Here is a 23,289-nt window from a genome sequence, read left to right as displayed (position 1 = left end):
TACGATAAATGGTTATTTCAAATATTTTTTGGGTCCATGAAAATGCTCTTTTATCCAACCAGACATCTTATTGGTGTACTTTTTGAGTGCACTGGGCAGTCTTTTTCTGAGAACCAATCCAGTAGAGAGGTTAAAGTTCACTCTTTTCCAAAACATAGTTCTCTTGAGAGTATATACAGAAAGTTCCGGAGTGGAATTAATATATGAGGAGAAACACTAACAAATAACAATCAGAGGGGCACACCAAAAACAGAAAAAGCACAGCGGTATTTAGGCTCCCGCCTCTCTCATAAATATCAATTTCAACATACAGCCGTGGTGATCAATATAATTTAAGCAATAGAATAGGACTTAGAGAGTTTGCTTTATCTAATTGCCTAAACTGAAAAATGAGCTCCTTGTGGCGGTTGTATTAGAATGAGGGGTTTGGAGCTAAGGAGAGGAGGGAAGAGAGGGTGTGGGGGCTGATCAAGGGGATGCTCTCGTTTTGTCCACAGCATCCCATCAATCAACTCTAAGGACTCTGTCGGCCATCCGCAATTTGTCCCTGAGCTCCGGGACCAGCCCCCTCCACATCCCCAACCCCCCTACACACACTCATATATATACAGTGGGGAGAACAAGTATTTGACACACTGCCGATTTTGCAGGTTTTCCTACTTACGAAGCATGTAGAGAGGTCTGTAATTTTTTTATCATAGGTACACTTCAACTGTGAGAGACGGAATCTAAAACAAAAATCCAGAAAATCACATAGTATGATTTTTAAGTAATTCATTTGCATTTTATTGCATGACATAAGTATTTGATCACCTACCAACCAGTAAGAATTCCATCTCTCACAGACCTGTTAGTTTTTCTTTAAGAAGCCCACCTGTTCTCCACTCATTACCTGTATTAACTGCACCTGTTTGAACTCGTTACCTGTATAAAAGACACCTGTCCACACACTCAATCAAACAGACTCTAACCTCTCCACAATGGCCAAGACCAGGGAGCTGTGTAAGGACATCAGGGATAAAATTGTAGACCTGCACAAGGCTGGGATGGGCTACAGGACAATAGGCAAGCAGCTTGGTGAGAAGGCAATTATTAGAAAATAGAAGAAGTTCAAAATGACGTCAATCACCCTCGGTCTGGGGCTCCATGCAAGATCTCACCTCGTGGGGCATCAATGATCACGAGGAAGGTGAGGGATCAGCCCAGAACTACACGGCAGGACCTGGTCAATGACCTGAAGAGAGCTGGGACCACAGTCTCAAAGAAAACCATTAGTAACACACTACGCCATCATGGATTAAAATCCTGCAGCGCACACAAGGTTCCCCCTGCTCAAGCCAGCGCATGTCCAGGCCCATATGAAGTTTGCCAATGACCATCTGGATGATCCAGAGGAGGAATGGGAGAAGGTCATGTGGTGTGATGAGACACAAATAGAGCTTTTTGGTCTATACTCCACTCGCCGTGTTTGGAGGAAGAAGAAGGATGAGTACAACCCCAAGAACACCATCCCAACCGTGAAGCATGGAGGTGGAAACAGCATTCTTTGGGGATGCTTTTCTGCAAAGGGGACAGGACGACTGCACCGTATTGAGGGGAGGATGGATGGGGCCATGTATCGCGAGATCTTGGCCAACAACCTCCTTCCCTCAGTAAGAGCATTGAAGATGGGTCGTGGCTGTGTCTTCCAGCAATGCAACGACCCGAAACACACAGCCAGGGCAACAAAGGAGTGGCTCCTTAAGAAGCATCTCAAGGTCCTGGAGTGGCCTAGCCAGTCTCCAGACCTGAACCCAATAGAAAATCTTTGGAGGGAGCTGAAAGTCCGTATTGCCCAACGACAGCCCCAAAACCTGAAGGATCTGGAGAAGGTCTGTATGGAGGAGTAGGCCAAAATCCCTGCTGCAGTGTGTGCAAACCTGGTCAAGAACTACAGGAAACTTATAATCTCTGTAATTGCAAACAGGTTTCTGTACCAAATATTAAGTTCTGCTTTTCTGATGTATCAAATACTTACGTCATGCAATAAAATGGAAATTAATTACTTAAAAATCATACAATGTGATTTTCTGGATTTTTGTTTTAGATTCCGTCTCTCACAGTTGAACTGTACCTATGATAAAAATTACAGAACTCTACATGCTTTGTAAGTAGGAAAACCTGCTAAATCGGCAGTGTATCAAATACTTGTTCTCCCCACTGTATATATGCTGGCATATATATATATATATATATACACACACAACACACACACACTCATACCCCTCCTGCTGGTGAGGAGGCAGAGCAGAGCTCATTCTGTCACCACCTCGTTTTCTAGTTGGGATCTGAAGGCTCTGAGTTATAAATTGTAGTGCATCATTATTATTTTTTTAAGTTGAGAAATCTATTGTGTAGTTAACTTTGTGGAGCCGTGCATAACAGAAGGGAATAGATGGTTCTATTAGAGGTGAGGAGGGATTGGGCCTCCATCCATCTCACTGAATGCTCCAGCAGGTCCCCAAGCTGCATTTACATATCTCTGTGTGGTCAGACGCCCCACACACACTGTCACTATCCATGCCAGCTGTAGTCCATTCACTAGGCAACCTTACTAAGTACTGTACCTACCGGTAGTGCTTTAGTTTTCTTTCCCCTCTTGAGAAAATGTATCGTAGACCAAGAGTTAGGATTTACAATAGATAGTGTTAAGGTGTGTAAACAAGTACTGACATTTACTTTGAGGGTTTTACCTAAGACAACTTTTATGATATTTGATTCAGTATCAGACTCCTCAACTCATTAGCTACTCCAATGATGGCTAACAATATCCGTTGCACTTTGAAGTACCTGCTCATGTATTGTATAATGTGTTAGTGCAGGAATAAAGAGACACACCTCTGTGTGTTTCAGGGCCGGAATTTGCTGCACTGGGCCTGTGACAGAGGACACAAAGACCTGGTGTCTGTGTTACTGCAAAACAGTGCTGGCATTAACAGTCAGGTGAGTCTCTCACACACATACACAGACATCTGGGGATAGGAATCAAGGGGCACTTGATGCAGAAGCTCATGGGGTTAGATATTTTAGGAGATTTAAAGATTTCTGTGAGATTCACAATTGTGTTAAGAGGGGCATGACGCCGCACTCTGTCAACACCCCACCACACACCTCCAGATTACACAGTACACCCTGTCAACAGTTGAGCACACACCTCCCAAAGACACACCTCCAGTTTATTTTACTACACACCAGAAAGTCAATCCTCTGTATCCATGGAGGCCTAGTTTCTGTGGCTGGCCCAGGGGACTAAAGGCCCGGTGACACACTCCCTAGAACCCTCTGAGCAGGTCTACTGTAATTCACTTTGTGATATCGACAAATCCCATGGGGTTTATCCAACACAGTAAGCAGGTAGACGTTGTTTAGTGACCTGGCTGTGGAGAGAAAAACCCTGAACGCCATTCAGGTTTAGAGGCAGGCAGCTTTGTCTTAAGCTGGCTGAACGATGCATTAATACTGTGATGCATACAGTTGTGGGACCAGGGGCTTTACTGCCCCACGGTAAGACAAATCAATTGGAAGTAATCAGGCAAATTGTTTGCATTATACAACCCATATAATCAGAACATTTGCAAATGACTTTCTTTTTTTGGCCTTGAACCTTTTTTTGTGTGGATGAAAACCAGAGCGCCGGCTTATAGAGAATTATCTTGGTCTTCCTAGCAGTGGCTATGGTCATGGTTTACAATAAAACATTACTACTTAAATGGAGGCATGTTAAAGGCTGCATTGTAATTACAGAGAAGTGGAGTCTCTCTAAAGCCCATTGTAACATGTACTGTATTTAGCCTTCATTTATGAATAATAACAGTAGTTACAATAGCAGTACACTGATATAAAAAAAGTGGTTAAATATGGTCAAATCTAATACCTGTACATCTCTGGCATCTCGGATGAATTTCAGACACATGCTCTGGGAGTATGTGTGCAATATGCATAGCTATACACATGCATACTATTTCCTAGTGTAGGTACCAGTAAGTGTAATTGAATGGCAGACGGTCCTTATTAAGACCCAGTGTGAGAGGTCACTCTGCAGTCCCTCTCAGGCCATTAGGACCCCTACGGTCATGTCTAGATGGAATACAGCGTTTGTCAAATTGACATCAAAAGTTAATTTTATTTTTTGCATTTTAGCTAACCCTAAACCTTTTCCTATCCTTAGCCTAATTCTCCTAACATGCTGCCTAAGTTCTCCTAAACCTGCCACGAAAGTCAATTTTGACAAAAGCTGTGTCCTTTCTAGACAAAACCCATCTTCCTTCTGTGCTCAGAAGTACCCAGTCAGCTGCCTGAGGGTAGATAATAAGGCAACTAGATTTTTGCTCCATAATTATTGAGATCAGGTTTACGAGATGGCGTGAGGGTGGCCAAAAGGAAATACGACTAGCTAAATCATACAACAGTCTCTGCCAAATTATTATACAATGTAAACCCCACGTAACTTAGAGTTGATGGGATATAAAGCCTGCTACTTCTTATTACATTCTATTAGATTGCTGTTTTCAGTCACTTTCTGGCCATGCTGAACTAGACAAGATGCCTTGGATGCTACATGCCTTTTTGCTGTTAAACTGGCAAACATACATGTGGAAATAGTATCGTAGTAGGTATGTACAGTAGTAGGTTTGACATATACAGTGGGGTCTAAAATTATTGACGCCCTTGATAAAGATGAGCAACAAAGACTGTATCAAATAGATAATACAAATACTGAGCTTTATTGTATGCTCCATACAATTATATTTTATTCTAACACAATTGCTCAGAGAAATTGATTTTGTTTAACAAGTAAGATCATACCCCCCAAGACATGCTAACCTCCGCTGTTATTGGTAATGGTGAGAGGTTAGCATGTCGTGGGGGCATGATCTTTGACCTTCTAACTTTCTCACTCATCATTATTCATGATTCAATCAGGATTAGCTGTAATCATGGTAGCATCCACATCAATGTACACGTGTTTAGAAACACATTTTATTCTTATTTATAATGAGTCACTCAAATTACTCTACATTTATTTACCATTAATTACCATTGGGCAAAAAATAATCTAAAACACAACCAAAACGAACAGCAAATGCATCCAACAAGTTTGTAGAGTCACAAGCTTGATGTAGTCATTGCGTGCGCCTGGAATTGAATCCCTAAGCGAGGGGGGTATGTGTGTGTGTCTCTTTTTCAGGACCCTGTTTTTTAAAGATAATTTGTAAAATCCAAATAACTTCACAGATCTTTATTGTAAAGGGTCTTAACACTGTTTCCCAAGCTTGTTCAATGAACCATTAACAATTAATGAACATGCATTTGTGGAACGGTCGTTAATACACTATCAGCTTACAGACAGTAGGCAATTAAGGTCACAGTTGTGAAATCTTAGGACACTAAAGAGGCCTTTCTACTGACTCTGAAAAACACCAAAAGAAAGATGCCCAGGGTCCCTGCTCATCTGTGTGAACGTGCCTTAGAAATGCTGCTTGGAGGCATGAGGACTGCAGATGTGGCCAGGGCAATAAATTGCAATGTCCGTACTGTGAGACGCCTAAGACAGCGCTACAGGACGGACAGCTGATTGTCCTCACAGTGGCAGACCACGTGTAACAATACCTGCACAGGATCGGTACATCCGAACATCACACCTGCAGGACAGGTACAGAATGGCAACAACAACTGCCCAAGTTACACCAGGAACACACAATCCCTCCATCAGTGCTCAGACTGTCCGCAATAGGCTGAGAGAGGCTGGATTGAGGGCTTGTAGGCCTGTTGTAAGGCAGGTCCTCACCAGACATCACCGGCAATAACGTTGCCTATGGGCACAAGCCCACCGTCGCTGGACCAGACAGGACTGATCTTCACTGACGAGTCACGGTTTTGTGACCAGGGGTGATGGTCAGATTCACGTTTATTGTTGAAGGAATGAGCGTTACACCGAGGATGGTACTCTGAAGCGGGATCGATTTGGAGGTGGAGGGTCCATCATGGTCTGGGGCGGTGTGTCACAGCTTCATTGGACTGAACTTGTTGTCATTGCCTGCAATCTCAATGCTGTGCGTTACAGGGAAGACATCCTCCTCCCTCATGTAGTACCCTTCCTGCAGGCTCATCCTGACATGACCCTCCAGCATGACAATGCCACCAGCCATACTGCTCGTTCTGTGTGTGATTTCCTTCAAGACAGGAATGTCAGTGTTCTGCCATGGCCAATGAACAGCCTGGATCTCAATCCCATTGACCACGTCTGGGAACTGTTGGATCAGAGGGTGAGGGCTAGGGCCATTCCCCCCAGAAATGTCTGGGAACTTGCAGGTGCCTTGGAGGAAGAGTGGGGTAACATCTCACAGCAAGAACTGGCAAATCTGGTGCAGTCCATGAGGAGCACATGCACTGCAGTACTTAATGTAGCTGGTGGCCACACCAGGTACTGACTGTTACTTTTGATTTTGACCCCCCCCTTTGTTGAGGGACACATTATTCAATTTCTGTTCGTCACATGTCTGTGGAACTTGTTCAGTTTATGTCTCTTGTTGAATCTTATGTTCATACAAATATTTCACATGTTAAGTTTGCTGAAAATAAGCACAGTTGACAGTGAGAGGACGTTTCTTTTTTTGCTTGAGTTAGCATTGCCTTTAAACTGTTTAACTTGGCTCAAACCTTTCGGGTAGCCTTCCACAAGCTTCCCACAATAAGTTGGGAGAATTTTGTCCCATTCCTCCTGACAGAGCTGGTGTAACTGAGTCAGGTTTGTAGGCCTCCTTGCTCGCACACGCTTTGTCATTTCTGCCTACAAATGTTCTATAGGATTGAGGTCAGGGCTTTGTGATGGCCACTCCAATACCTTGACTTGGTTGTCCTTAAGCCATTTTGCCACAACTTTGGAAGTATGCTTGGGGTCATTGTCCATTTGGAAGACCAATTTGCGACCAAGCTTTAACTTCCTGACTGATGTCTTGAGATTTTTCCACATAATATTCCCTCCTCATGAAGCCATCTATTTTGTGAAGTGCACAAATCAATACTTTGTTAGAGCCACCTTTTGAAAGAATTACAGCTGCAAGCCTCTTGGGGTATGTCTCTATAAACTTGGCACATCTAGCCACTGGGTTTTCTGCCCATTCTTCAAGGCAAAACTGCCCCAGCTCCTTCGAGTTGGATGGGTTCCGCTGGTGTACAGCAATCTTTAAGTCATACCACAGATTCTCAATTGGATAGAGGTCTGGGCTTTGACTAGGCCATTCCAAGACATTTAAATGTTCCCCTTAAACCACTTGATTGTTACTTTAGCAGTATGCTTAGGGTCATTGTCCTGCTGGAAGGTGAACCTCCGTCAGTCTCAAATCTCTGGAAGACTGACATTTCCCTGTATTTAGCACCATCATTCCTTAATTTCTGACCAGTTTCCCAGGCCCTGCTGATGAAAAACATCTCCACAGCATGATGCTACCACCACTGTTTGCATATTTTTTCTTTAAGAAATGGCTTTCTTCTTGCCACTCTTCAGTAAAACCCAGCTCTGTGGAGTGTACGGCTTAAAGTGGTCCTATGGACAGATACTCCAATCTCTGCTGTGGAGATTTGCAGATCCTTCATGGTTATCTTTGGTCTCTCTTTGTTGCCTCTCTGATTAATACCCTCCTTGCCTGGTCTGTGAGTTTTGGTGGGCGGCCCTCTCTTGGCAGGTTTGTTGTGGTGCCATATTCTTTCCATTTTTTAATAATGGATTTAATGGTGCCACGTGGGATGTTCAAAGTTTCAGATTTTTTTATAACCCAACCCTGATCTGTACTTCTCCACAACTTTGTCCCTGACCTGTTTGGAAAGCTCCTTGGTCTTCATGGTGCCGCTTGCTTGGTAGTGCGCCTTGCTTGGTGGTGTGCCTTGCTTAGTGATGTTGCAGACTCTGGGGCCTTTCAGAACAGGTGTATATATACTGAGATCATGTGACAGATCATGTGACACTTAGATTGCACACAGGTGGACTTTATCTAACTAATTATTTGACTTCTGAAGGTAATTGTTTGCACCATATCTTATTTAGGGGCTTCATAGCACCCCCTTTGCTATGAAGCCCCTAAATAAGATCTGGTGCAACCAATTACCTTCAGAAGTCAAATAATTAGTTAGATAAAGTCCACCTGTGTGCAATCTAAGTGTCACATGATCTGTCACATGATCTCAGTATATTGTTATTTATTTTTTATTTAACCTTTATTTAACCAGGTAGGCAAGTTGAGAACAAGTTCTCATTTACCATTGCGACCTGACCAAGATAAAGCAAAGCAGTTCGACACATACAACGACACAGAGTTACACATGGAGTAAAACAAACATACAGTCAATAATACAGTATAAACAAGTCTATATATGATGTGAGCGAATGAGGTGAGATAAGGGAGGTAAAGGCAAAAAAAGGCCATGGTGGCAAAGTAAATACAATATAGCAAGTAAAACACTGGAATGGTAGATTTGCAATGGAAGAATGTGCAAAGTAGAAATAAAAATAATGGGGTGCAAAGGAGCAAAATTAATTAATTAATTAAATACAGTAGGGAAAGAGGTAGTTGTTTGGGCTAAATTATAGGTGGGCTATGTACAGGTGCAGTAATCTGTGATCTGCTCTGACAGTTGGTGCTTAAAGCTAGTGAGGGAGATAAGTGTTTCCAGTTTCAGAGATTTTTGTAGTTCGTTCCAGTCATTGGCAGCAGAGAACTGGAAGGAGAGGCAGCCAAAGAAATAATTGGTTTTGGGGGTGACTAGAGAGATATACCTGCTGGAGCGTGTGCTACAGGTGGGAGATGCTATGGTGACCAGCAAGCTGAGATAAGGGGGGACTTTACCTAGCAGAGACTTGTAGATGACCTGTAGCCAGTGGGTTTGGCGACGAGTATGAAGCGAGGGCCAGCCAACGAGAGCGTACAGGTCGCAATGGTGGGTAGTATATGGGGCTTTGGTGACAAAACGGATTGCACTGTGATAGACTGCATCCAATTTGTTGAGTAGGGTATTGGAGGCTATTTTGTAAATGACATCGCCAAAGTCGAGGATTGGTAGGATGGTCAGTTTTGCAAGGGTATGTTTGGCAGCATGAGTGAAGGATGCTTTGTTGCGAAATAGGAAGCCAATTCTAGATTTAACTTTGGATTGGAGATGTTTGATATGGGTCTGGAAGGAGAGTTTACAGTCTAACCAGACACCTAAGTATTTGTAGTTGTCCACGTATTCTAAGTCAGAGCCGTCCAGAGTAGTGATGTTGGACAGGCGGGCAGGTGCAGGTAGCGATCGGTTGAAGAGCATGCATTTAGTTTTACTTGTATTTAAGAGCAATTGGAGGCCACGGAAGGAGAGTTGTATGGCATTGAAGCTTGCCTGGAGGGTTGTTAACACAGTGTCCAAAGAAGGGCCAGAAGTATACAGAATGGTGTCGTCTTTATAGAGGTGGATCAGAGACTCACCAGCAGCAAGAGCAACATCATTGATGTATACAGAGAAAAGAGTCGGTCCAAGAATTTAACCCTGTGGCACCCCCATAGAGACTGCCAGAGGTCCGGACAGCAGACCCTCCGATTTGACACACTGAACTCTATCAGAGAAGTAGTTGGTGAACAGGGCGAGGCAATCATTTGAGAAACCAAGGCTGTCGAGTCTGCCGATGAGGATGTGGTGATTGACAGAGTCGAAAGCCTTGGCCAGATCAATGAATACGGCTGCACAGTAATGTTTCTTATCGATGGCGGTTAAGATATCGTTTAGGACCTTGGGCGTGGCTGAGGTGCACCCATGACCAGCTCTGAAACCAGATTGCATAGCAGAGAAGGTATGGTGAGATTCGAAATGGTCTGTAATCTGTTTGTTGACTTGGCTTTCGAAGACCTTAGAAAGGCATGGTAGGATAGATATAGGTCTGTAGCAGTTTGGGTCAAGAGTGTCCCCCCCTTTGAAGAGGGGGATGACCGCAGCTGCTTTCTAATCAAATCAAATCAAATCACATTTATTTATATAGCCCTTCGTACATCAGCTGATATCTCAAAGTGCTGTACAGAAACCCAGCCTAAAACCCCAAACAGCAAGCAATGCAGGTGTAGAAGCACAATCTTTGGGAATCTCAGACATGAAAGAGAGGTTGAACAGGCTAGTAATATGGGTGGCAACAATTTCGGCAGATAATTTTAGAAAGAAAGAGTCCAAATTGTCTAGCCCGGCTGATTTGTAGGGGTCCAGATTTTGCAGCTCTTTCAGAACATCAGCTGAACGGATTTGGGAGAAGGAGAAATGGGGAAGGCTTGGGCGAGTTGCTGTGGGGGGTGCAGTGTTGTTGACCGGGGTAGGAGTAGCCAGGTGGAAAGCATGGCCAGCCGTAGAAAAATGCTTTTATCAGTGGTGACAGCGTTTCCTATCTTCAGTGCAGTGGGCAGCTGGGAGGAGGTGTTCTTATTCTCCATGGACTTTACAGTGTCCCAGAACTTTTTTGAGTTAGTGTTGCAGGAAGCAATTTTCTGCTTGAAAAAGCTAGCCTTGGCTTTTCTAACTGCCTGTGTATAATGGTTTCTAGCTTCCCTGAACAGCTGCATATCACGGGGGCTGTTCGATGCTAATGCAGAACGCCATAGGATGTTTTTGTGTTGGTTAAGGGCAGTCGGTCTGGGGAGAACCAAGGGCTATATCTGTTCCTGGTTCTAAATTTCTTGAATGGGGCATGTTTATTTAAGATGGTTAGGAAGGCATTTAAAAAAAATATCCAGGCATCCTCTACTGACGGGATGAGATCAATATCCTTCCAGGATACCCCGGCCAGGTCGATTAGAAAGGCCTGCTCGCTGAAGTGTTTCAGGGAGCGTTTGACAGTGATGAGTGGAGGTCGTTTGACCGCTGACCCATTACGGATGCAGGCAATGAGGCAGTGATCGCTGAGATCTTGGTTGAAGACAGCAGAGGTGTATTTAGAGGGCAAGTTGGTTAGGATGATATATATGAGGGTGCCCGTGTTTAAGGCTTTGGGGAGGTACCTGGTAGGTTCATTGATAATTTGTGTGAGATTGAGGGCATCAAGTTTAGATTGTAGGATGGCTGGGGTGTTAAGCATGTTCCAGTTTAGGTCGCCTAGCAGCACGAGCTCTGAAGATAGATGGGGGGCAATCAGTTCACATATGGTGTCCAGAGCACAGCTGGGGGCAGAGGGTGGTCTATAGCAGGCGGCAACGGTGAGAGACTTGTTTTTAGAGAGGTGGATTTTTAAAAGTAGAAGTTCAAATTGTTTGGGTACAGACCTGGATAGTAGGACAGAACTCTGCAAGTTATCTTTGCAGTAGATTGCAACACCGCCCCATTTGGCAATTCTATCTTGTCTGAAAATGTTGTAGTTTGGGATTGAAATTTCAGAATTTTTGGTGGTCTTCCTAAGCCAGGATTCAGACACAGCCAGAACATCCGGGTTGGCAGAGTGTGCTAAAGCAGTGAATAGAACAAACTTAGGGAGGAGGCTTCTAATGTTAACATGCATGAAACCAAGGTTATTACGGTTACAGAAGTCGTCAAAAGAGAGCGCCTGGGGAATAGGAGTGGAGCTAGGCACTGCAGGGCCTGGATTCACCTCTACATCGCCAGAGGAACAGAGGAGTAGAATAAGGGTACGGCTAAAAGCAATAAGAATTGGTCGTCTAGAACATCTGGAACAGAGAGTAAAAGGAGGTTTCTGGGGGCGATAAAATAGCATCAAGGTATAATGTACAGACAAAGGTATGGTAGGATGTTAATACAGTGGAGGTAAACCTAGGTATTGAGTGATGAAGAGAAAGATATTGTCTCTAGAAACATCATTGAAACCAGGAGATGTCATTGCATGTGTGGGTGGTGGAACTAATAGGTTGGATAAGGTATAGTGAGAAGGACTAGAGGCTCTACAGTGAAATAAGCCAATAAACACTAACCAGAACAGCAATGGACAAGGCATATTGACATTAAGGAGAGGCATGCTTAGTCGAGTGATCAAAAGGGTCCAGTGAGTAGAGAGGTTGGTTGGGGGTCACGGCGATTTAGACAGCTAGCCAGGCCATCGGTAGCAAACTAGCATAGGATCGAGGTCTGTTATTAGCCACCTCTTGCGTTCCGTCAGTAGATTAGTGGGGTTCCGTGTGGTAGAGGGGATTAATCCAAATCACACAACAACAACAAAAAACAATAGATATAGTTATAGAGGCCCAAGAAGAAGAAAAAAAATAATTTAAATAAATAAATAAATTGTCAGATTGTCTATTCAGATAGCAGCCGATAAGACAGCTAACGGTTAGCGGGCCGCAGATGGGCGTTCAGGTAACGTTGCAACGGAGGAGCCAGCCGGATAACTCCTTCGGGTAGATAACGTCGGCAGTCCAGTTGTGAAGGCCCGGTGGGGCTCCGCGTAGGCAGTAAAACGGGTCTGGATAGGTGATTGTAGCCCAGGAGTGATTGATGGAACTCTTCAGCTGGCTAGCTCCGGAATAATTGATGATTGCTCCGGAATCGACGAAAGCCGATAGTCACACGGAGAGCAGCTAGCTAGCTGTGAGATCCAGGTATGAATGTCCAGAGTTAGCGGTTGAAATCCAGGTACATGGAGAGAAAAATTGGTCCGGTATGTTCCGTTCCGAGCCGCTCTTCGCCGTACAAAACTGGCGATAGATTTTCGGGCTAAAGGATAGCTGATGACCACAAACCGTGGTTAGCTGAATACTAACGATTAGCCAGTAAAGAAGCTAACTAGCTTCTGATTAGCTTCTGGCTAGCTTCTGGCTAGCTCCTGGCTAGTTTCTGGATAGCTTCTTGGAGGATTACAGATTTGAGGTAAATAATACTTTTTTAATAAATATGAATTGGTGAGGCGGGTTGCAGGAGAGTGTTTTGAAGATGAGTTTATGGAAAAATTTAAAATATATATAAAAAGGTATGCGAAAAAAGTTGTAAATATATATATATATATACGGGACACGACAAGACGAGGACAAAAGACGTCTGAACTGCTATGCCATCTTGGAAATGAATGTTCATATATACACCTGTTCTGAAAGGTGAATATATGGTGAATACATATGCACTCACCACTTTTCCGTTTTATTTATTTTTGACATTTTTGTTAAAAGACCAAGTCCATATTATGGCAAGAACAGCTCAAATAAGCAAAGAGAAACGACAGTCCATCATTACTTTAAGACCTGAAGGTCAGTCAATACGGAACATTTCAAGAACTTTGAATGTTCCTTGAAGTGCAGTCGCAAAAACCTTAAGCGCTATGATGAAACTGGCTCTCATGAGGACCGCCACAGGAAAGGAAGGCCCAGAGTTACCTCTGCTGCAGAGGATAAGTTAATTAGAGTTACCAGCCTCAGAAATTGCAGCCCAAATAAATGCTTCACAGAGTTCAAGTTACAGACACATCTCAACATCAACAGTTCAGAGGAGACTGTGTGTGATATCAGGCCTTCATGGTTGAATTGTTGCAAAGAAACCACTACTAAGGACACCAATAAGAAGAGACTTGCTTGGGCCAAGAAACACAAGCAATGGATATTAGACCGTGGAAATCTGTCCTTAGGTCTTATGTGTCCAAATTTGAGATTTTTGCTTCCAACTGCCGTGTCTTTGTGAAACTTAGGGTAGGTGAACGTGGAGGAGGAGTAATGGTGTGGGAGTGCTTTGCTGGTGACACTGTCTGTGATTTATTTAGAATTCAAGGCACACTTAACCAGCATGGCTACCACAGAATTCTGCAGTGATACGCCATCCCATCTGGTTTGCGCTTAGAGGGACTATCATTTGTTTTTCAACAGGACAATGACCCAACACACCTCCAGGCTGTGTAAGGGCCTCCACAATCACCCGACCTCAACCCAATTGAGATAGTTTGGGATTAGTTTGATGGCAGAGTGAAGGAAAAGCAGCCAACAAGTGTCCAGCATATGTGGAAACTCCTTCAAGACTGTTGGAAAAGCATTCCAGGTGAATCTGATTGAGAGAATGCCAAGAGTGTGCAAAGCTGTCAAGGCAAAGGGAGGCTACTTTGAGGAATCTCAAATATAAAATATATTTTGATTAACACTTTTTTTGGTCTCTACATGAATCCATATGTGCTATTTTATAGTTTTGATGTCTTCACTCTTCTATAATGTAGAAAATCGTTTTTTTTAAAAACTTGAATGAGTAGTTGTGTGTGTGTGTGTATGTATATATATATATATATATATATATATATATGTGCAGTGAATTATATGTATATCATTATACATATTATAAATCATTGGCAGACTATCAAAGATTTTAAATTGTAAATGGTCCTGTGAATGTGAAAGGTCTCCACCGTTTTACATTCTCACATTCCTTTTGTCTGTGTATGATAAGCAGTAGAGGATGTTTGGTGTTGGGTTTTGGATATCCCAGTAATCTGAACTGACCTCTGCCAACTGCCGTTAAAAAAAGATAAAAGTGATTTATGTTTAATTTGTTGATTAAATAACAAACCAAAAAAATGCGTTCAGTGAAAATCGTTGAAAATTAATCAGCTGATTGTTTCAGTGGATGTCCAAACCTGGTAACCTGCATTATGGGCTGTTTGATTCTAATCTGGGATCAGAAGGGACTACAATAGGTAGCTCTGTCCATGAATACCCAGATCAACTGTATACCACCTGTCACCAGCAGAATGCCTCACACTGGCCCTTAACCACCACTGCTTCTCTACTGCACTATAACAAATGAACCCCAGAAACTGGGCCGGGTGGCAGAAGTAGGGTACCGTGTTTGTGAAGTCAGAAGCATAACTCAGTTATTTTATGTGGGCTGACATTTAGTGTACTGCATTGTAATAAAGGCACATCAAAATATCCTCAAAATGCCATTATTTGTTAGGAGAGATAAACATGATCATTCAGTTTACAGGAATTTAAAAGTTGGAAAAAAGTCCTTAAGAGTCTTGATGCATCCGGGCGTCAATCTAAGTAACATAATAAAAAAAATCCCCATCAAAATCGTTCAGTTTAAGCTAAAGATATCTCAATCTGCCTATGTCGGCCTTCCTTACAGTATCTGCGGTGGAAGGTCGCAGAGCTATAGCGGTGTTTGTCAGACCATGAAAACGACTGTAGCGTCTGAACGGACGCCTACAAACGAATACCACTCTATGGAAATGGGAGACTCGCGAACACACAATGTTATCCTTTTTGTTATTTCATAGTCTTCACTCTTATTCTAAAAATAAGAAAAACCCTTGAATGAGTAGGTGTGTCCAACCTTTTGACTGGTACTGTATATGTTTTTTATTTTCGTGATGGAAAAATGCTTTCAGTTTGATCTTAAAGGACTTAAACCAGATATAAAGTATGTAGAAAAGATAATGGACCTACAGTGCATTCGGAAAGTTTTCAGACCCCTTGACGTTTTCCACATTTTGTTACATAATGATGAAGTAAAAACAGTTTTTTAGACATGCTTGCAAATGTATTACATTTTTTTGTTGTTGAAATATCTAATTTACATACAGTGCCTTGCGAAAGTATTCGGCCCCCTTGAACTTTGCGACCTTTTGCCACATTTCAGGCTTCAAACATAAAGATATAAAACTGTATTTTTTTGTGAAGAATCAACAACAAGTGGGACACAATCATGAAGTGGAACGACATTTATTGGATATTTCAAACTTTTTTAACAAATCAAAAACTGAAAAATTGGGCGTGCAAAATTATTCAGCCCCCTTAAGTTAATACTTTGTAGCGCCACCTTTTGCTGCGATTACAGCTGTAAGTCGCTTGGGGTATGTCTCTATCAGTTTTGCACATCGAGAGACTGACATTTTTTCCCATTCCTCCTTGCAAAACAGCTCGAGCTCAGTGAGGTTGGATGGAGAGCATTTGTGAACAGCAGTTTTCAGTTCTTTCTTTCTTTACGCCAAACATAACGTTTTGCATTGTTGCCAAAAAGTTCAATTTTGGTTTCATCTGACCAGAGCACCTTCTTCCACATGTTTGGTGTGTCTCCCAGGTGGCTTGTGGCAAACTTTAAACTACACTTTTTATGGATATCTTTCAGAAATGGCTTTCTTCTTGCCACTCTTCCATAAAGGCCAGATGTGCAATATACGACTGATTGTTGTCCTATGGACAGAGTCTCCCACCTCAGCTGTAGATCTCTGCAGTTCATCCAGAGTGATCATGGGCCTCTTGGCTGCATCTCTGATCAGTCTTCTCCTTGTATGAGCTGAAAGTCTAGAGGGACGGCCAGGTCTTGGTAGATTTGCAGTTGTCTGATACTCCTTCCATTTCAATATTATCGCTTGCACAGTGCTCCTTGGGATGTTTAAAGCTTGGGAAATCTTTTTGTATCCAAATCCGGCTTTAAACTTCTTCACAACAGTATCTCGGACCTGCCTGGTGTGTTCCTTGTTCTTCATGATGCTCTCTGCGCTTTTAACGGACCTCTGAGTGTAACGGATGTGAAACGGCTAGCTTAGTTAGCGTGGGCGCTAAATAGCGTTTCAATCAGTGACGTCACTTGCTCTGAGACCTTGAAGTAGTAGTTCCCCTTGCTCTGCAAGGGCCGCGGCTTTTGTGGAGCGATGGGTAACGACGCTTCGAGGGTGAATGTTGATGTGTGCAGAGGCTCCCTGGTTCGCGCCCGGGTATGGGCGAGGGACTGTTTAAAATTATACTGTTACATTGATGCTGTTGACCCGGATTACTGGTTGCTGCGGAAAAAGGAGGAAGGTCAAAAGGGGGGTGAGTGTAACGGATGTGAAACGGCTAGCTTAGTTAGCGTGGGCGCTAAATGGGCGAGGGGACGGTTTAAATTTATACTGTTACATGAGACTATCACAGTGCAGGTGCATTTATACGGAGACTTGATTACACACAGGTGGATTGTATTTATCATCATTAGTCATTTAGGTCAACATTGGATCATTCAGAGATCCTCACTGAACTTCTGGAGAGAGTTTGCTGCACTGAAAGTAAAGGGGCTGAATAATTTTGAACGCCCAATTTTTCAGTTTTTGATTTGTTAAAAAAGTTTGAAATATACAATAAATGTCGTTCCACTTCATGATTGTGTCCCACTTGTTGTTGATTCTTCACAAAAAAATACAGTTTTATATCTTTATGTTTGAAGCCTGAAATGTGGCAAAAGGTCGCAAAGTTCAAGGGGGCCGAATACTTTCGCAAGGCACTGTAACTATTCAGGCCCTTTGCTTTGAGAGTTTGAAATTGAGAACAGGTGCATCCTGTTTCCATTGATCGTCCTTGAGATGTTTCTACAACTTGGAGTCTACCTGTGGTATATTCAATTGATTGGACGTGATTTGGAAAGGCACACACCTGTCTATATGAGGCCCCACAGTTGACTGTGCATGTCAGAGCAAAAACCAAGCCATGTGGTCGAAGGAATTGTCTGCAGAGATCAGAGACAGGATTCTGTCGAAGTGCAGATCTGGGAAAGGGTACCAAAACATTTCTGCAGCATTGAAGGTCCCCAAGAACACAGTGGCCTCCATCATTCTTAAATGGAAGAAATGTTGAACCACTCAGACTCAGGGAGGTGACCAAGAACCCGATGGTTACTATGACAGACCTCCAGAGTTCCTCTGTGGAGATGGAAGAGCCTTCCAGAAGGACAACCATCTCTGCAATACTCCACCAATCAGGACTTTATGGTAGAATGGCCAGACGGAAGCCACTCTTCAGTAAAAGGTACATGACAAACCGCTTGGAGTTTGCCAAAGGTCACCTAAAAGACTTTCAGACCATGAGAAACAGAATCAAGGGAAAGATGAACGGAGCAAAGTACAGAGAGATCCTTGTTGAAAACCTGTTCCAGAGTGCTCAGGACCTCAGACTGGGGTGAAGGTTCACCTTCCAACAGGACAACGACCCTAAACACATAGCCAAGACGACGCAGGAGTGGCTTCGGGACAAGTCTCAATGTTCTTGAGTAGCCCAACCAGAGCCCGGACTTGAACCTAATCGAACATCTCTAGAGAGACCTGAAAATAGCTTTGCAGCGACGCTCCCAATCCAACATGACAGAGCTTGAGAAGATATGCAGAGAGGAATGGGAGAAACTCCCCAAATACAGGTGTGTCAAGCTTGTAGCGTCATACCCAAGAAGTCTGTAGTCACTGCCAAAGGTGCTTCAACAAAGTACTGAGTAAAGGGTCTGAATACTTATGTAAATGTGATATTCCTGTTTTGTTTTATGTATAAAAACCTATTTTTGCTTTGTCATTATGGAGTATTGTTTGTATATTGACGAGGGGGGGGGGGGGGATTATTTAATCCATTTAAGAATAAGGCTGTAACAAAATGTGGAAAATGCAAGGGGTCTGAATACTTTCCGAATGCACTGTGTGTATATATACATTTTATTTATTCCCACCCCCCCCTTTTACTCCCCAATATTGATTTTGTCTCATCTCTGTAACTCCCCAACGGGCTCGGGAGTGGAAGGTCGAACCACGCTTCTTAAAACCCACCCATTTAACCTGGATGCCTGCTGCACCAATGTGTCAGAGAACACCATTCACCTGACGACCGGGATCAGCCTGCAGGCGCCCGGCCCGCCACAAGGAGTCGCTAGAGCGTGATGAGCCAAGGAAAGCCCCCCCAGCCAAACACTCCCCTAACCCGGACGACACTGGGCCAATTGTGCGTTCCCTATGGGACTCCCGATCGGTTGTGATGCCTGGGATCGAACCCGGATCTGTAGTAACACCTCTAGCACTGCAATTCAGTGCCTTAGACCACTGCAACACTTGGGAGGCCCTTGCATCTTTATTTTTATCTTTGAGAACTAACAATCACCAAAATAAAATCTAGACAGTCGGTGATGATTGAAAATTCCCAAAACAATGATTTTAGCAGTATTCATTTTGTTATTTTGTTGGACCAAAAGAACACAGCATTAGCCATGGGAAATGCATATAATTCCAGGAAACGTAAAGGGTTCTATCATCTCCATGGCAGAATATATATATAACCACAGGAAATTTGCTTTAAATCTGCTTTAAAAGTTCTCTGAGCTGCATTGCAAAATGTGTAGAATTGCAGGAAATTAGCTTTTAAATGCAATCATGTCTCTACACTGCCAAGATGGGGGCCTCTAAAATGTTCCTAAATAATTGTACATGCTGACGGGCCGACCATGCTCATTGCCACGCCCCTGCAAAACCCCCCTGCCACGCCCACCACCTAAGCCACTTTTTGATCCAGGAAAAACTCTGATTGCTATGTGCACAGCCACTCTCACTAAAGTAAATAAGGCCTTGAGAGTCCTTTTCATTGGTCAAGGCTCAGACATCCTGGCCTCCCCTTTTGGGATTTTGTGTCAAACAAACAAGCAGCAATCTGGCTGTGGGCTGGCCGGCTGGGGAATGGGCTGTAGTGGGATATGCAGGTAGCAACAAAAACACAATTTAAGACTTAAGCTAGGCTGATTACAGATCGGAAACATGTAAACAATGTGGGAGGTTTGGAATTGGGCAGATTTAATCTCATAAAAAGGGTGTGAGGGTAAGGTGCATGTAGGGCAACAGGAAACAATCACAAATAGAAACAGTTTGAAGAGAAAGAGGCAAAAAAGTAGAGGGAGGAAGAGAGGCGGAGGGGCAAGGCAGGAGGAAGACTACAGTGAGGTGAAGTGAAAGAATCTGCAATTTATATTGGCAGGTTGTAAATTCAGTTTGTGTGTGGGGCTGGATTAAATCATCTCCATCCTGAATCTAGTCCTGTCCTGTGCATGTGGTTTGTGACCGTGGCTGTCCCTGTGTGTGCATGGCTGGCTGAGCTGGGGACTGTGTGTGTGGCTCTTTACTTTGTATTAAAACAACATGATCCATGAGACGCAGAGGGTGATTCCCAGCACCACTAATTCTAATTAATCCACTCCAGGCCTTGGCCACGCCGGTCTAAAGCGCTCGCAGTCTATCAGATAGAAATTCATAACTTAATTGAGGTCAAAGCCGAGAGCCGAGAGAACAAAAGTCTCTGGCTGGGACCAGGTAGATCAATAGTAATAAATATCTGGCTGGGCTACAACTAGTTCATGGCCACGCATTATGTGGGACAGACAGCGGCATCACAGGGCAGAGGGACAAGAGGGGACGGAGGAAAGGCGGGGGGACTCTATGTTGGTGTCCTATCTCCTAGAGGGTTTCTGTACTTCACTGTTGGCTGCAACTGCAGATTGACTAGGGAAGTAGTTTAGGTAGTTCTTACTCTGACGTATAGACATTCACATCAGACTACTCTTCTACCACACTTGGTATTGAGTGCTGATTGGCAGGTCAGCGTGCACGTCAGCAACAAGGGCTGTGTGTGTGTTTGATTTGTGATGCCGTAAGTGTTCTTTTTTTGTACGACCTCTTAGACTATAAACACATTGATTTGATATTGATGTGAGGAGAAATGAAATCTTTGCTAAGTGCTTAAGTGCCCCCTGGCCTGAATACATATTTAGTGTCAATGTAGTGGATTGTTTATATGGCTAGATAGGGACCTTGGCAGTTTGTTGGGTTGTGTGAAGACAAGCAAAACATTCTCAGACAATATCTGGACCGTGATGCATGTTTTGCTATAGCTGTTGTGTGTCAGAATCACACTTGAGAAATAGCTTTGTCTATATGGCTTTATTGTGTGTATTATTTTTTTGTGACTTTACTTTCATTAATCGGATGACTGTTATTTATCTAATCAACTAACTATGTTTAATTGTTACCTGATTTTAAATTAATCATGTAACAATTAACGCATTAGTATTTGGGGCACCACGAGAGTGGTTGTTTAAACAGTTACTATCTCCCGAATTAAAATCTACAAATCTTTACCTATCACATTCATAGAACAGTCAACGTATTAATCATAACCTCGTATCATATCATCATTCTAGAACAGTCGTAACCTCATTGCATCTGCAAAACTCCAGCCTTACTTATGATTCAGTACTACACAAATTGGTTTAATTATTTCTTTACTAGCCAACTAAATGATAACACAGGATAAACATACACACTTAATACATTAGAAACAGGTCCCTAGCGGACTGACACAATATGGCGGCTTGTTACAAAGGAGATGAAGAGAGAGACAGAGACAATTAACGTTGGTACATTTTATAAATTACTCTCACAGTAATCATAGACTTTGCACACAAACCGCCTCCCATTTGGAATAAGAAATCATGAATGTATTTACGTGTAAATGCCTTGGTTCGCTGTGTATCTCTGTCGGAATTAGGCCTTCTTGGAAACGGTGTTGGGCCATTCCGCGGCACACTTGTAAGACTACAATTGTCCAAAAGGGGTCCCCACCCATCTCTTCTACTGTTGCTCTCCTCTGCCGTCACCCGGCATCTGGCAACCCGTGGTGTAGTCCTGAACAGAACTACAGAGCTCACTCTGCTTCCACTCGCTCTGGAAGATGATTTTTTTGAAGATAGGCTAGCCAGATGGTTCTCAGTGGCGTGATAAGAGTAGTGCACTACTGTGATTTGAGAAGAGTAGTAGAATGGTCCGACTTAAATTCGCTTTTGTAGATATTTCAGAGTTCAAACCACTTTGGACGTGAGCTGCAACTCAACTCCTCTCTGGTCTGAAATGGTAATTCTTAACTCATCATTTTATACAGTTCTTCAAAAGGGGCAGTTCGTGAGGCTGACACACTCTGACCTCACTCAAGGGGGCAGTGACTACTAACTTGTACAAAGTTATAAAAACAATTTCCTCTTATAGTTTCTAAGATCACATCCCTCTCTTAACAAAAACACTCATCGTTTTTATTATTATTTCATACACAAAGTAAAGGATGGAAACTTCGTACATATAGTTGATATACTTTCCAAGTTACAGTATATCCTTTATAGCATTTTTAATGACATCACAAAATAACACCCAAACCGACATTAGTGGTCTTTGGGTCGCCTCTGACCATTCCCCACATTCTATGTTAGAAATATTGTTCCAGTATTAACTTTAGAATGTGGTAGATTTTTGGCGGGAAAATGTCTGTATAGACAAAGGCACATTCCTTGGTGAGTATTGGAGAGGGATGTTCTCTCCTTGATTTACAACAGGGTTTGAGCAGTCAACCCCCCACCAGTTCCCTCCTCCCCCCTCTGTGGGTTGAAGTCATCCATTGCCAAGCTGACCTGACCTATTTGGATCCTCACAGAGCAGTCGTGACACTTTGATTGTAGGTTCCTGATCACAGTGGTCTCTTTACAGTAAGAGAGTAAATCAAGCTCATTGCAAGGCTCTAACAATAGGGATCATTTATTGTACAGAAGCCTTCTGGCTGTAGATTTAAGTACTGTATGATGACAATAATGACATTCTCACAGTGTCTTACTGTGAACAACTCTTCTCTCCCAGTAAGTCAACTGTGTTTTACTCTTTGTCTTATTGAAAGTTTGCTGCACCGTCCTAGTTAGTGGCAATGCAGTGTAATTTTGATACTTTAATGTAATGTGAATAGAAATGCATCACAGCTTTGTACCCAGCCTCAGCTGTGTGAAGCTAGACTGTAGAGCAGGGATCATCAACTAGGTTCAGCCGCGTATGGTCAGGGGCCCGGAACCTAATTACAAATAATTTGTAGACTGCAAATTGATCGCAAGAAACTCAAACAGGTTTAATATTTGACTAAAACATGTATAATTTCAAAACTTGCTTATGTTTGTGTGCAATCACATGCCTCTCTTGCAGTGGGGCAAAAAAGTATTTAGTCAGCCACCAATTGTGCAAGTTCTCCCACCTAAAAAGATGAGAGAGGCCTGTAATTTTCATCATAGGTACACTTCAACTATGACGGACAAAATGAGAAGGAAAAAAATCCAGAAAATCACATTGTAGGATTTTTTATGAATTTATTTGCAAATTATGGTGGAAAATAAGTATTTCGTCACCTACAAACAAGCAAGATTTCTGGCTCTTACAGACCTGTAACTTCTTCTTTAAGAAGCTCCTCTGTCCTCCACTCGTTACCTGTATTAATGGCACCTGTTTGAACTTGTTATCAGTATAAAAGACACCTGTCCACAACCTCAAACAGTCACACTCCAAACTCCACTATGGCCAAGACCAAAGAGCTGTCAAAGGACACCAGAAACAAAATTGTAGACCTGTACCAGGCTGGGAAGACTGCATCTGCAATAGGTAAGCAGCTTGGTTTGAAGAAATCAACTGTGGGAGCAATTATTAGGAAATGGAAGACATACAAGACCACTGACAATCTCCCTCGA

The 23,289-nt window shown here is 42.9% G+C and overlaps 1 protein-coding gene across 2 annotated transcripts in view; it reads left to right on the top strand.

Annotated features, from left to right (window-relative positions):
- Positions 1 to 23,289, top strand: part of LOC110524447 (acyl-CoA-binding domain-containing protein 6) — a 66,952-nt gene that overhangs the window by 15,357 nt on the left and 28,306 nt on the right. For both annotated transcript variants that reach the window (XM_090235752.1, XM_090235753.1), the window contains one exon: positions 2,893 to 2,982. In XM_090235752.1, the coding sequence (XP_090091878.1) occupies positions 2,893 to 2,982 (90 nt within the window). The remainder of the gene's footprint in view (positions 1 to 2,892; positions 2,983 to 23,289) is intronic.

Source organism: Oncorhynchus mykiss, chromosome 5 (genome assembly GCF_057628025.1).
Source record: "Oncorhynchus mykiss isolate SJ-2025 chromosome 5, ASM5762802v1, whole genome shotgun sequence".
Classification (NCBI taxonomy): Eukaryota; Metazoa; Chordata; class Actinopteri; order Salmoniformes; family Salmonidae; genus Oncorhynchus; species Oncorhynchus mykiss.
The sequence above is the reverse complement of the archived record's forward strand: the minus strand, read 5'-3'. Positions and strand labels throughout refer to the sequence as shown.